General features: G+C 35.2%; 1 protein-coding gene across 1 annotated transcript in view; it reads left to right on the top strand.

The window, feature by feature from the left end:
* The first annotated feature begins 139 nt into the window (after positions 1-139).
* LOC144970515 (ubiquitin-protein ligase E3A-like) overlaps positions 140-12,133 on the top strand; it is a 34,468-nt gene continuing 22,474 nt past the window's right edge. The window contains exons 1-5 of the mRNA XM_078910238.1: positions 140-813; positions 6,912-6,974; positions 7,443-7,849; positions 9,058-9,330; positions 10,204-10,589. Of these exons, the coding sequence (XP_078766364.1) occupies positions 764-813; positions 6,912-6,974; positions 7,443-7,849; positions 9,058-9,330; positions 10,204-10,589 (1,179 nt within the window). The 5' untranslated portion in view covers positions 140-763. The remainder of the gene's footprint in view (positions 814-6,911; positions 6,975-7,442; positions 7,850-9,057; positions 9,331-10,203; positions 10,590-12,133) is intronic.

The raw sequence follows: 12,133 nt of genomic DNA, 5'->3' as shown, positions 1-12,133 counted from the left end.
TGATGTTGCAGTCAGTAAGAGTCAACTCCCTTTTGTTGAAGTGGTTCTGTGCACAATTTTTGACAAATTGGTCTGAATTTTATTATCACAGAGCACGAGATTTTCCGAGACACAAACAGGGTTGCCAGTTTGGCATTTTAAATGCCAGATTCCAAAAATCTGGCATTTTTGAAAACCGTTTGGCATTAGAAAAATCATTTGGCATTTGGCATTTTCATTTGGCATTTTCTTTTCTTGTATATTATACTTCAAATGACACCTTTTCTTAATTATTTCTACACGCGTAAAAACAAACATCTTCACATTTCTTTTTCATTCTTAAAATCCAACCGTGGTGTAGTGGTTTAGCACTCCACTTAGTAGTCAGTAGGTAAATAATTACCCCAACAGGAAATTTAGTATAATTAAAAAAACAAAAAAAAAAAAAAAAAAAGAAAAAGAAAAGAAAACACGCAAGCCACCAGGATATGATAGTAAATTGTCTATCAAAAGTGAGTAGTTTTCTTAGTGGGGGTGGGAGTCAACAGACTTTGGCATCTTTTTGAGTGTTTTGGCATTTTTTGAGTCTTCCCCTGGCATTTTGTTGAAAAATAATCTGGCAACCCTGGACACAAACAAAATGATAGGAATAGGAAAGAAGATGGCAACTGGTGGGATGATAATGACAAGTTAGAATTTTAGCCCATTGTGGTAAACATTACAAATCTATTTGAGATTTAGATGAATTTCCAATCTGAAACTCCCATTTTAAAGAAGCTGTCGTATGAATCCACCGTCAGATTTAGATTCACTGGACGGACAAGAGTCCGTTAGGTAAGTATCAAAAGTAGAGTGAGGTGCTGTTTTATTTTATTCACATTTTTTCTGATTTTGTCGTGTCATTATTTTCATTGTCGCATCGTCATGGGGCGGTTGGAGAAGAGTGAGACAAGATAGACTGACATAGTTTAATGAAAAGACAGCCGCTCACCAAACTTAGTTTGACTAGACTGACTATACTATACTATACCAGCAGATTATTTCTCACACTCACACATCATCTCATTCTTTTTCTCGTCAAAGTCAAGTCAAATCCAAATCTTCATTGTCTTTGTCACTCAAATTTTGTAGTCATTGTCATCATCAGTCTGTTCATCATTCATCATCACCATCTTCTTCTCTGTTTCTTCTTCTTCTTCTGGGTAAATAAACCGCCTTCATAGTCATAGACATAACACTCAGACTCAGATCAATCTAGGGAGTTTAAGTTTTAAGTTAACAAAAAATGTAACTCTTGCACTTGAAGGTCTAGCAGCACCAATTACAAAACAGTTTGAATTTTTTTTTTCTATCGTGATTAGAAATATAGTTATGGCAGTTCAGATCAGACAGTTTTTTACCTCAAAATTAGCATTGGACAGTTGTGATTGAAATCGCATGCGGTTCCGGTTAAATAAAAACGTGTGTGTGTGTGTGTCTGTGTTATAGTATAGGCAGAATGTAAGCAGTAGACGGCCATATGCCTGATTAAATTGGCCAAATAGAAAATCTATAGTTTGGTGTATTAGACACACACTACCCGATGTCTTGGTTTTTTGTCCATTAGCCTAGGCCTAGTGAGAGACAAATCCTACATGTATATGCAAACCGAGCAGAATGTTGTCGTTTTCCATGATTTGCGAAGAGGAAGGGATGACACTATGACAAGAGAGAGAGAGAGAGGGGGCATGGGGGAAAATGAAAGAAGCAGTGGGTCGCCTGATGATGTAGATCAAAAGGTTGTTACGGAGGTGCTTTTCAATACATGGTTGCATGCAGTTTTAACCTTTTAACAGTAACACTGATTTAAAAAAAAAAATTATCAAGATAATAGTTTCTCTGTTGCTAATGGAGAATAAATCGTTTCCACCAATTAATCTATTACCGCATAGCTTGTCTTTTAATGATAGCTGTAAATTTAAGACTAAGATCTGGTGTAAGGTTAAGTAAGATTGAATCTCGCCTTTAATGGGTTAAATTGTATTTTTTTTTTCGATTGAAAAAAATAATACACACACGCACACACACAGAGAGAGATCCATCCATTGCTTGTATTGCAGCGGCAAACTAGTAAGCGGAGTTACCGTGTACATAGATTCTGAGGCTAGGTGCCCGGTTACCATGTACGTTGACACGCCCTTATAAAAAATAGTTAAAACAGTCAATATGGAGTTCTTATTGACAAATTGTATACCAAATTAACTGTCTTATCCAAAACAATGTATTTACATTAATAAAGAGTGAAATAAAAATGTCAAAATAGCACATTATTGCATAATACGGCGCAAATATTACATCATTAAATCGGCTAGACATAAGAAATATAATTTGCTATTAATTATATCGCTTTTGGATCTATCTCACTGAATGATTTCCCTATTTGATTTTAATATGTAGAATAAAGAAGTGTTTGAGAGAATTAATTTAACTCTTTAAGATTCAACCCGACAAAAACCGACAACAGCATAATATTCATGGGCGGGGTAGTCCAGACTGGCCTCAGTAAGTAAAATCCAATCATTGTGAAGGAAATGACAGGCCCTGTCACTTCCGCAGGCACAGCGTACACAACGACAACAGTTTAGTTGAGACGGTATCCCGTTCCTGACACCTGCTGACCCGGTCACGGTGAGCGGTCAATCACCGAGAGGAATTTTCCTAACGGGGATTGCCGTTTCACTCAATTTAACAATGTTTTGTTTTATTGTCTGTTAGACACCCATATTGAATGAGTTGAAATATCACTACTTGGTATAAAAGTTTATATTTTCTACTTTTACTGTGTGTTTTTTATTTTTTCATAGTATTACTAAATTTCTCAATATAAGTTATCAATGGACGGTAACAAATTACACAAAAAAATATAGCGGGTGCAACATTTCAAAAATTAGAGAGAAAAAAACGTTGCTATGGATTTGTCTGAATTTTATGTATTATAAAGACAAGATGTAAATACTTCTCCTCACAAAAAAACGTATTTTTCCTCAACAAAAATATATCCGCTACGAGCATTCAAACTCGTCAGTGTAGTTTGGGGCTGGTCTTTAACTGCATTGCGTTGATGACAAATCGCATTTTATTCATATAATTGATAATGCCGGATGCTCTTTTTTTCCAATTTTGCTGTTGTTTGGTGACAGGTCTCTGTGCCTTGTTCTCCAAGAAGTCTAAGTCTAAACTTATATTGAGTGATGTGTGGTATGCAGTGGTACTCAAGGAGGTGTTGTTTTGGGATTATTTTGTTTGGAAAATATTTTCTGTATGTATCCGTTTAATGTTTTATTGCACTTTGAAAATATTGGATTGTGTCTGCTTTGATTGAATTTGTGTGTGAAATAAACTTGTGCACATAACTATAGGCCTTGTTTATATTGTAGAAAATTAATCCAATACTGCATGCGTCGTCAATGATGAGTGGGTCGTGGGTGCAGTTCTTTGTTTGTTGGATAATTGTAAGTGTAGACTTTTTCTTGTTAGTATTTGTGGCAGTGGTTGCCAATGAATGATCTGCTGTGGTAAGCCTGTTGTGTAATGCGGTATTCTGTCCAATTCAGAGGCAATAAGACCATCCCTGAGGGTCAGTGGCTCGTGCATGAAATTTGAAAGTCTCTCCTGCGTTTTGGAGTTTGTTGTTATATTCTACTCTGTCGATATCAAACATGCAAGTGCAACCCGTTTCAAGGTTGATTTATTTATTATTAGCGTCTTGGCAATGAGAAAATACAAAGAAGCTAATGAGTCGTGTGTTCAATGTGCTTTATAATGTGTACTTTTTACACATAAATTATGAGTGTGCTCCTTGCTTGTCCAATGCCGTGTCAGTCCCATAGACTAAAAGAATGTCATTAGAATTATTTGAACATTTAAATGGTTTCTTGCGGGCACGTTTCTATTTCTGTGTTAAACAAATCATACCACATGTCCTACATAATGAATTCACTGCTTGGTTATGACTTGCAATTGTGTGGTCCATGCTGTAAGAGAAAATTCAAAATTGACTGAGCGATGTAAGCAATGATATAGTGAATTAATGAATAAAATGAGTTTTAAAACACTCTGTATTACTTCTCATATCCATGCATACATAAAAGCGTACATAAAATTTGGAAAAAGAAAAACCAAATACTTCACCCAATTTGGTGAAAGAAAGGGGGGGGGGGGGGGGGCAGGAAAATTCTAACAAGCTGTTGAGCTAAGTTGAGGCCCAACACACAATGTCATTTAAAATTAAACATTAGCAAGATAATTCAAATAATGCAATTTAAAAATCAAATTAACTCATCATTGAAAAAAAAAAATATATATATATATATATATATTTAACAATAAAACCGCAGCGAAATATTACGTTTCAAGAACAAGGCTAAAGAGGTAATATCATTATTACCTGACCTACCGCGGAAAAATAATCATTACAAAATACTGAAAACTGAAGAGTAAATGAAACTTACCTCATTTCGTAGTAAAACTTGTGCCTTGTGAATCACACCAAAAAAAATTAGAAGTTTATAGCAACGTTTTTTTAGAATCCTGAGGTAATTACAAGTAATTTTATTTAAATGCTATAGAAAAATAGGTGAATTTGAATCACGGCTTGTGGAATAAGTACTGGAGATATTGAAATAAAAATTGGACCGATGGAAAGAGGAGGTCTGCGAGAATTCTTTGCATTTGGGTGGAATTGCATCGTCACGAAGATCGTGAGGTTAATTGGTACGGAAATCATCCATTGGTATCACCCAATGCACGTCAAATCTACGTTCTGGGAATTGATATCGGCTGACCGCTGTTGACCCCGGTTACCTGTCGGGTGAGGTTACGTCGGCGCTCGGAACAGCGGGAAACTAAACGGTCAGATTTATAGTGCAGTTTAGACGCCGTGCAGGGTATTTTCAGCTTTGAATTTTATAAATTTGCAGACAGAAAAGAAAATACGTTTCAGAAATTGCAATTTAAATCCTATTTTATTTGCGGGTGAAAATCATTGACATTGCACTTTGTTTGGTAAAAATCGGTAAAAAATTACGACTTTGGTGATGAAAAATGACTTTGAAGACAGTTATTGTAAACTTTAAAAAATATTATGAATAATTTATAACTCCCTTATTTGTGGGTCGATTTTGTCATTCGAGGTATCAATTTTATTGTAATAAAGAGATAGGAACTTCAGAGTTATTTTTTCTGATACGAAATTATTACTTTGTAATTGTAGCACCAAGAAAAATAGTCGGTAAATAAATTTGTTACACCTCTTTGATAGACCGCCGGGGTCCGTTCGTGTAGAATTGTGAATCAAGCGTTTCAAAGTCTTCGACCAATCACAGGCTATCTATCCAGCTGGCCGAAACAACGTCGCTTCTCCCCGCCGATGTATTACGCTATTGTTATGCAAGGAATATAACACCTTATTGAGTAGGCCTAAAAGCTAAAATCTAAAAGTAAAAAAGATAATTCTGAGGAATTTGAAAGTCACATTGCTGAAATCAGCTTGAAAAAAGTACATTGGTCTTTGTTTCGTAAAAATCGGTTGAAAACCAACTGTTTTACGAATAAATTTGATTTAAAAAATTGCTTTTGTTTATTTTAGCTTTTTTTAGCAACTTTTTTATTTATCGGCCGATTTTCTTGATTTTTATATCATTCTTTATATCTCAAAGAGACGAGATCAGTGATATACTTTGTTTGTTTCAAATGTAACTAGAACATAATTAGGCTTTTTTACCTATCGACCATGCCTGGGTAATTTATTCAACAACGTGGCGATGTGACGCAACTTTTCCATGGCCGTCTTCCACTGCCTCAACGATGATTCAATTCATTGTTGACAGCTGTTGACACGTGAGCTGCCAGAACGACCAATCGTTGAAGGGTCAAGATGCTCAGTAGCCAATCGTTCTTCGGTCAAAAAACTTAAGAACTCACGAGAACAAAAGTTTGAAATTTGGTGATGGACGGACCTATGAAATAGTTTCTGGGCGGAGTTTAGCCATGAGTGACGGTAGAAAACGAAAAGGTGACTACAGATATCAAAGAGTAGGCTTATATCATCAAAGGATGTCTACATGATTGACATGGCCATATAGGGAACTCATTATCTACTCCCCCAAAAAGAATCTGAACACGAGAGGGTTAAATGAAAAGATATAAACATGTTGCATAATGACATAATGAGTTTATTTTTACCCCGGACAATTTAAATGCATAAATAAAATAGGAAAATTAAAAAGTTCAAATATAAATTGAAAAGCATTCACACAAGTCAGTTTGTATGTCTATGTTCATTGGAAGGAAAGTTCTGGCTTTTAAAAAGTCTGCAAAACCACTTTGGGGTTATTGCTATTATTATTACATCATTTGAACTGACAATTAATATAATTTTATCCCCCCCTCTCCCCTTTACCTTCCCCTCTCTCTCAATGTGTGGGCTGTCAAGGTTTATAACTAATATATTAATAGAACTTCTTTCGAACCTTTAGAATGTGAATACAAGTGATAACAAATTATATCTAAATATGGGAAACAAACTTGATGACTTGATGGCAAAAGGAAATAAAACTAAAGCAATTGGTATTTTTAAATATCGATATTACTAATATCACATTTTAAAAGAAATCCAAAACTTTTAAAAATAAAAGTGATAAAATGTCCATAAAAAATGGTTGAAAAGGTATTCAAAATAAAAACATAGTAAATGATAGTACTGAAAACATTATGGACTAAATTTAAATAAATAACTAAATTAAAATTGTAACATTGCCTAACAGGCCTCGTGTCCCATTTTCCATTTTACCTGTTGCTGTTGGACAGGGACCCTTTGTAAAGCGCTTTGAGCATGTTTAGTGGATATTGTGCTATATAACAGCTTTGTTTTTTGTTTTTTTTGTTTTTTTCAGTGAGCAGACAGGCTTACAGAGAGCAGAGGGTGGGTCAAAGTTGGCAGAACCATCAGACACAATGTAAGTTGTAAATAGTGAATTATTTTGGTGAAATTGTAGCCCGGTCTGCTGTATAAAATAAATTTGAAAAATGAATTACTGTCAGTCCGTGGCAAGATCAATAGGAAATGGCCTAAAAGAGGCCAAATAGTGATATTGATAAAATTTTGTTTAATTTAATTGGTCATCAACCTCTAACAGTCCGATGACCTACAGATTCGATTTCTATTCCACAAAATTTTGTCTCTAACGTTTTTGAAAATATTAATTTTAAATATTTTTGGTTCTCTGTATACTTCTGATATGTGATTTTTGATAAGTGTTTTCTAAAAGATAATCTATTTTGGCATCATATTTCAACCATTTCTCTATGGAAAAAACGTTTATATTAACTGAAATCCATTGTGAAAGATGATTATTTAAAAGTCATTGTCAAATTTAATTATGTCCGTCTCACACTTCCAAAGAAATTTTTTTGTCATGTTTTAGGAAAAGAGCTGCTGCTAGACAGCTGATTGAAAAATATTATTACCAGCTTAAAGATGGCTGCGGCAATGAAAGTTGCACCAACGAAAACTGTGCTTCAAGTTCATCTTTTAAATTTGCTGATGTCAGTTGCAATGATTTAGCTATTACAGCTATTTCCCTGTCCAAGGAAAAGACTCCACTATGTGAAAGACACCCACCTAAATTGTCCAAGTACCCAACAGAAAATGAGAAAGGTGAAGGGGACAGGCCCTCGACGTCTCTGACTCCGACTGACAGTGCCAAGCTTGGTGCCAGCCCTTCCACTTCTCTGACTCCAACTCCAACCAATAGTTCAGGGCTAGGTGCCAGTGCCCCTTCATCATCTGCCTCTCACTCCAGTGTTGGCTCATCAAGGCATTCACCCCGAGGTACTGTCAATATTTTATACTCAGATTTGCCACTCATCCGGATATGATAAGATTTGAGTTTTGTAATATTCAAATTTAGACATTTTATTTGTTTTTGAAAGAAAAATTGATGATATTTTATATTGATTTACCCTTGGTAAGTACAGTGCAACCCCTGGATAATGAGATCGCCTGGGACCAGAATTTTATGTCGTTATCCAGGGGTGTCATTATTCTGAGGTTTTCAAGATGACGGAAATAGGGGGTATTTGAGACCGTAAACATAACAGTGCAATGTGCCTGAGAAACAATGCGTCCCAACAAGGTTAAAATGTGTATTTCTTGTGGTTACAAAGGGTATACCAGTTATGCTTTCACTCTCCAATGTGCTATGTCATTGTTTTGTTCGTAAACTGTGTTCGAACACCATTTAACAAAACTGAGAATATATCAAGAAAATCAATGCCAATATTATAATACACATCAAGTTTTGATTTAATTAAAGTTCATGCGATACTGCCGATGAATTTTGAATATCAAAATTTTTATTTACATGCACCAAGATTACAAGCACTTAAAATTAGAAGATCCCCATCTTGCGATATTTAAAAATAAAACACACACACTACAAAATAAAAACTAGTATTACCCTCATTTTCACCCTTTGCCATTTTTATTTTAAGGTTGACAGTTAACATTCGTTTAATGATCCATTATGAGCTCAAAGCTCAAGCTAAAGGCCATGTTTGTTATGTCTTTTGAAATTTGACTTAAGAAATCTGTTTATAAAGATGATAATTGCTGTGAAAAACTTTTGTAAGCTTTTGCAAACTTACTTACTTTGCATACCAATGCACTTAAATATGCTCAAATGCTGAATTTTTGCCATGCTTTGATATTTTAAAAATTGTCAACTAAAGGTTTAGCTCATATTAAAAATAGAACTGCCCTATAAGACTCTTTGACATGATTTTTACATTGCCCCCACCCCCAAACTCTCTCTCTCTCTCTCTCTCTCTCTCTCTCTCTCTCTCTCTCTCTCTCTCTCTCTCTCTCTCTCTCTCTCTCTCTCTCTCTCTCTCTCTCTCTCTCTCTCTCTCTCTCTCTCTCTCTCTCTCTCTCTCTCTCTCTCTCTCTCTCCCGTATACATTTAAAAAAATGACAAAATCATTTGTATCATATCTTTATTTTTGATGTAACTATTTTTGTTTGATTTGTTTTTGATACAGTTGAGCATTTTCTGACAGAGGAGAAATTAGAAAGTCTTATTTCTGAGTGTGAATCATCAGACTCTTGGGCCATGCTCATTCGCACAATCGGCTCCGTCTACAGTGACCCTGCTGCCCTTGCCCTAAGTTTTAAAAAGAAGGAAGAGGAAATACGTCCTTCATCACCGTCGGCTTCACCAAGCATTCAGAGCAGCGTTGACAAAGAAGAAACAACAGAATCGTCCAAATTAATGATCAAAGAGTCTAGTGTTGACCCAGAACCTTTAAGTCCAGGTTAGTCGTCATACATCCCCATTCGAGGCAGGCTGATTTTATTGGGATGGCTTTTTTTTTCTTGTATTTTTGTCTACACTTAGTCTGGCACTGTTTTGTACACACTTTTTCAGATCTTTCTCTTACACCAGTGCCTGCTTTCTAGTTTGTCACTTTGATATTATCCAACTCAAATGTCTTCGTACTCATTCATTATTTGTGCTTTGTGATGCAGTGAGGGTTCGCAGTGGAAATGCACAACCCTTGTGAAGAATGTAGGCATTAAATTGTCTCATTGATCGGGTAACCTCTGTGCTTTAATAATGGTAGCACACCTGACTGGTAATAAGGAAGTTTGAGGTTTGCTTTCCAGTCGATGGATTTTTTTTTCTTGTATTTTCCTCTCTCTGCTTTGTCTGACTCTTTTTCATATTTTTACATTTGATTTTAGAATTGTCTCATGCAATACTTCTATGGAAGTAGTAATTTTCATTTGCCACCCATAAATAACTTTGTTAGATTGAAATAATATCTTTCTTCCTCTCTTCACCCTTCATTTTTTAAATCTCTCTCTCTCTCTCTCTCTCTCTCTCTCTCTCTCTCTCTCTCTCTCTCTCTCTCTCTCTCTCTCTCTCCTCTTTCTCTCTCTCTTTCTTCTCTCTCTCTCTCTCTCTCTCTCTCTCTCCTCTCTCTCTCTCTCTCTCTCTGCCTTTCTTTGATATAAGTTTGTATGATTTGTACCATTTAATTTATATAATTTATATTAATATATAATATATATATATATATATATATATATAATAATATAATAATTAAAAAACTGAGATAGTGGAAATATGTATGTAACTATTTTCTGACTAAAGGAATTGCTATTGTGTCATATTTTGTCTCCAGTTCCCCTCTTAACCGTTGACTTGGAGTCTTTACGACGTTCCTATGACCGGCTGGTGAACATCCCTGACTTGCCTTTCCAAGCAGCTCTCATCAATGCTCTCATCTCATTATCAAAGACACTGGAGATCCAGTTGAAGTACTCCAGCTTACCCAATAACCATAATGCACAAAACAACCCAGACTTCATCAACATATTCATCATCGTCTTAGAGATCCCTCTGTTGCATTCACCCGAATTTCTAGAAAGTGCCTTTCCTTGTGTATGCCGGGCTGTTCAAACACTTCCCTTGTCGCAGCAAGCAAAGCTGGCGAAAGTCTGGTCAAAGTACAACAGAGAGCACCTTCTGAGTTTAGTTCAGTCTATACAACAGCTGATAACAGTCAAGGTGAGAATTTTTAGTTGATCCTGTTTCTGTTATCTAGGTCCTCCATGGCAGTAAGAACCAACTTATTTTACTACATTCTATTCGCTCAATAATAGTCAGACAAGAACACAATTTGTTACCGATATGATGTTATTTAACCTTAAGTGGTCTTTAGGAAAAGGCAATTAAAAAAAAAAAATTGTTGAAGGTTATCTCTCAATGTTGAAGTTGAAGCTTAAAAAAGTGACTTTAAAGAAATCATGAATATTTATCTAACAACATTCTCAAAAAAATTATTTGGAACAAAATCATCCTTTTATTTATGATAAGATGGATGTTGTGAAAATCTTTTTTTTTTACCAGTATGTTACTTATATAACAATCAAGCTTTCAAGAATGGGGTTCAACAGTCGTGATGTCACTTCCCTCGTAATGATGCATAGTAACTCGTTGTAAACGATCAGAACAATGGTGGACGCCATTATCTCCATTACCGCCCTTATGAAATACTTCTCCGATGAGCATAAAAGTTATTCCAGAGGATAAAATCATTATAAATCTGATCATGTTTTGACTTTTATATATTCTGATCACATGTGAAAAAGTTTGAGCCGGCATGAAGAATAAAGAGTACCGATTTTCCTTGTTTTGAACCAAGCTGCTATTGAAATGGCTGATTAGCTCTAAATTGTCTTTTAACTGATATTAAGGATAGGATTTCTATAAACAATTAGTGATATAGAAGAGAAATGAAATGTTGAATATAAGATTGGTTGAATTTAGAATTATTTTCGCAAGAATCTGTTATTGTGTAGTTAAGTGGATGGGCGGGTCCTGAAGGCGAAATTCTAAAATGTAATAAGTAGCTGACTTTTAGTGGTAATTTTAGGTTATGTACATCCTAATTAGAGGAAATAAAATTGAAAACCTAAATTTCAGTTTTTGTTTACCATGGTAACGCCGCCATTTTGAAATTTGATACCCTATAATGAAGTAGTTTTCAAAATGCTAAGGCTTCGCCAAATGACAAGTTATTGACATGAAAATAGGTATACAAGTAGTATTTGAGCCATTCATTTGGGCTAAGCATCGGTTTTCTAATATCTACAATAGTATTATTTTTATTGATTTTCAAAGTTCATCAATTTTGAAACATCAAAAATTGACCCATTTTTGGACTTTTGACCCTAATTTACGCAAAATTTATAAAATAAATCTGAAATACAAATGCTCAGTTTTATGAAGCTAGTAATACTGTATGTACATGCGAAAAATCATTCAAAAATGTTCACAAATAAAGGAAGAGTAGCAAAATAAAGGTAGAAAAAGCACAAACAGAGAAAAACGCATTCAAAGTTTCAAGCACAGGAAACTCAGACAAGATCATGCATTCATGCGTCAAAATGACCCTGCTTGATGTGCAGGCCCTCCCTCTTCAGCCTCCTGTTCCTGCCTTGCCTTTTCTCGGCTTCACACACACACACACACACACACACAAACACACACACGTACGTACACACACACACTCTCTCTCTCTCTCTCTCTATCTATCTATCTATCTATCT

This window comes from Berghia stephanieae, chromosome 4, assembly GCF_034508935.2.
Source record: "Berghia stephanieae isolate SIO BIC M18660-M18661 chromosome 4, UCSD_Bste_1.3, whole genome shotgun sequence".
NCBI classification, from domain to species: domain Eukaryota; kingdom Metazoa; phylum Mollusca; class Gastropoda; order Nudibranchia; family Aeolidiidae; genus Berghia; species Berghia stephanieae.
This window is presented reverse-complemented; position numbering and strand designations above follow the sequence as displayed.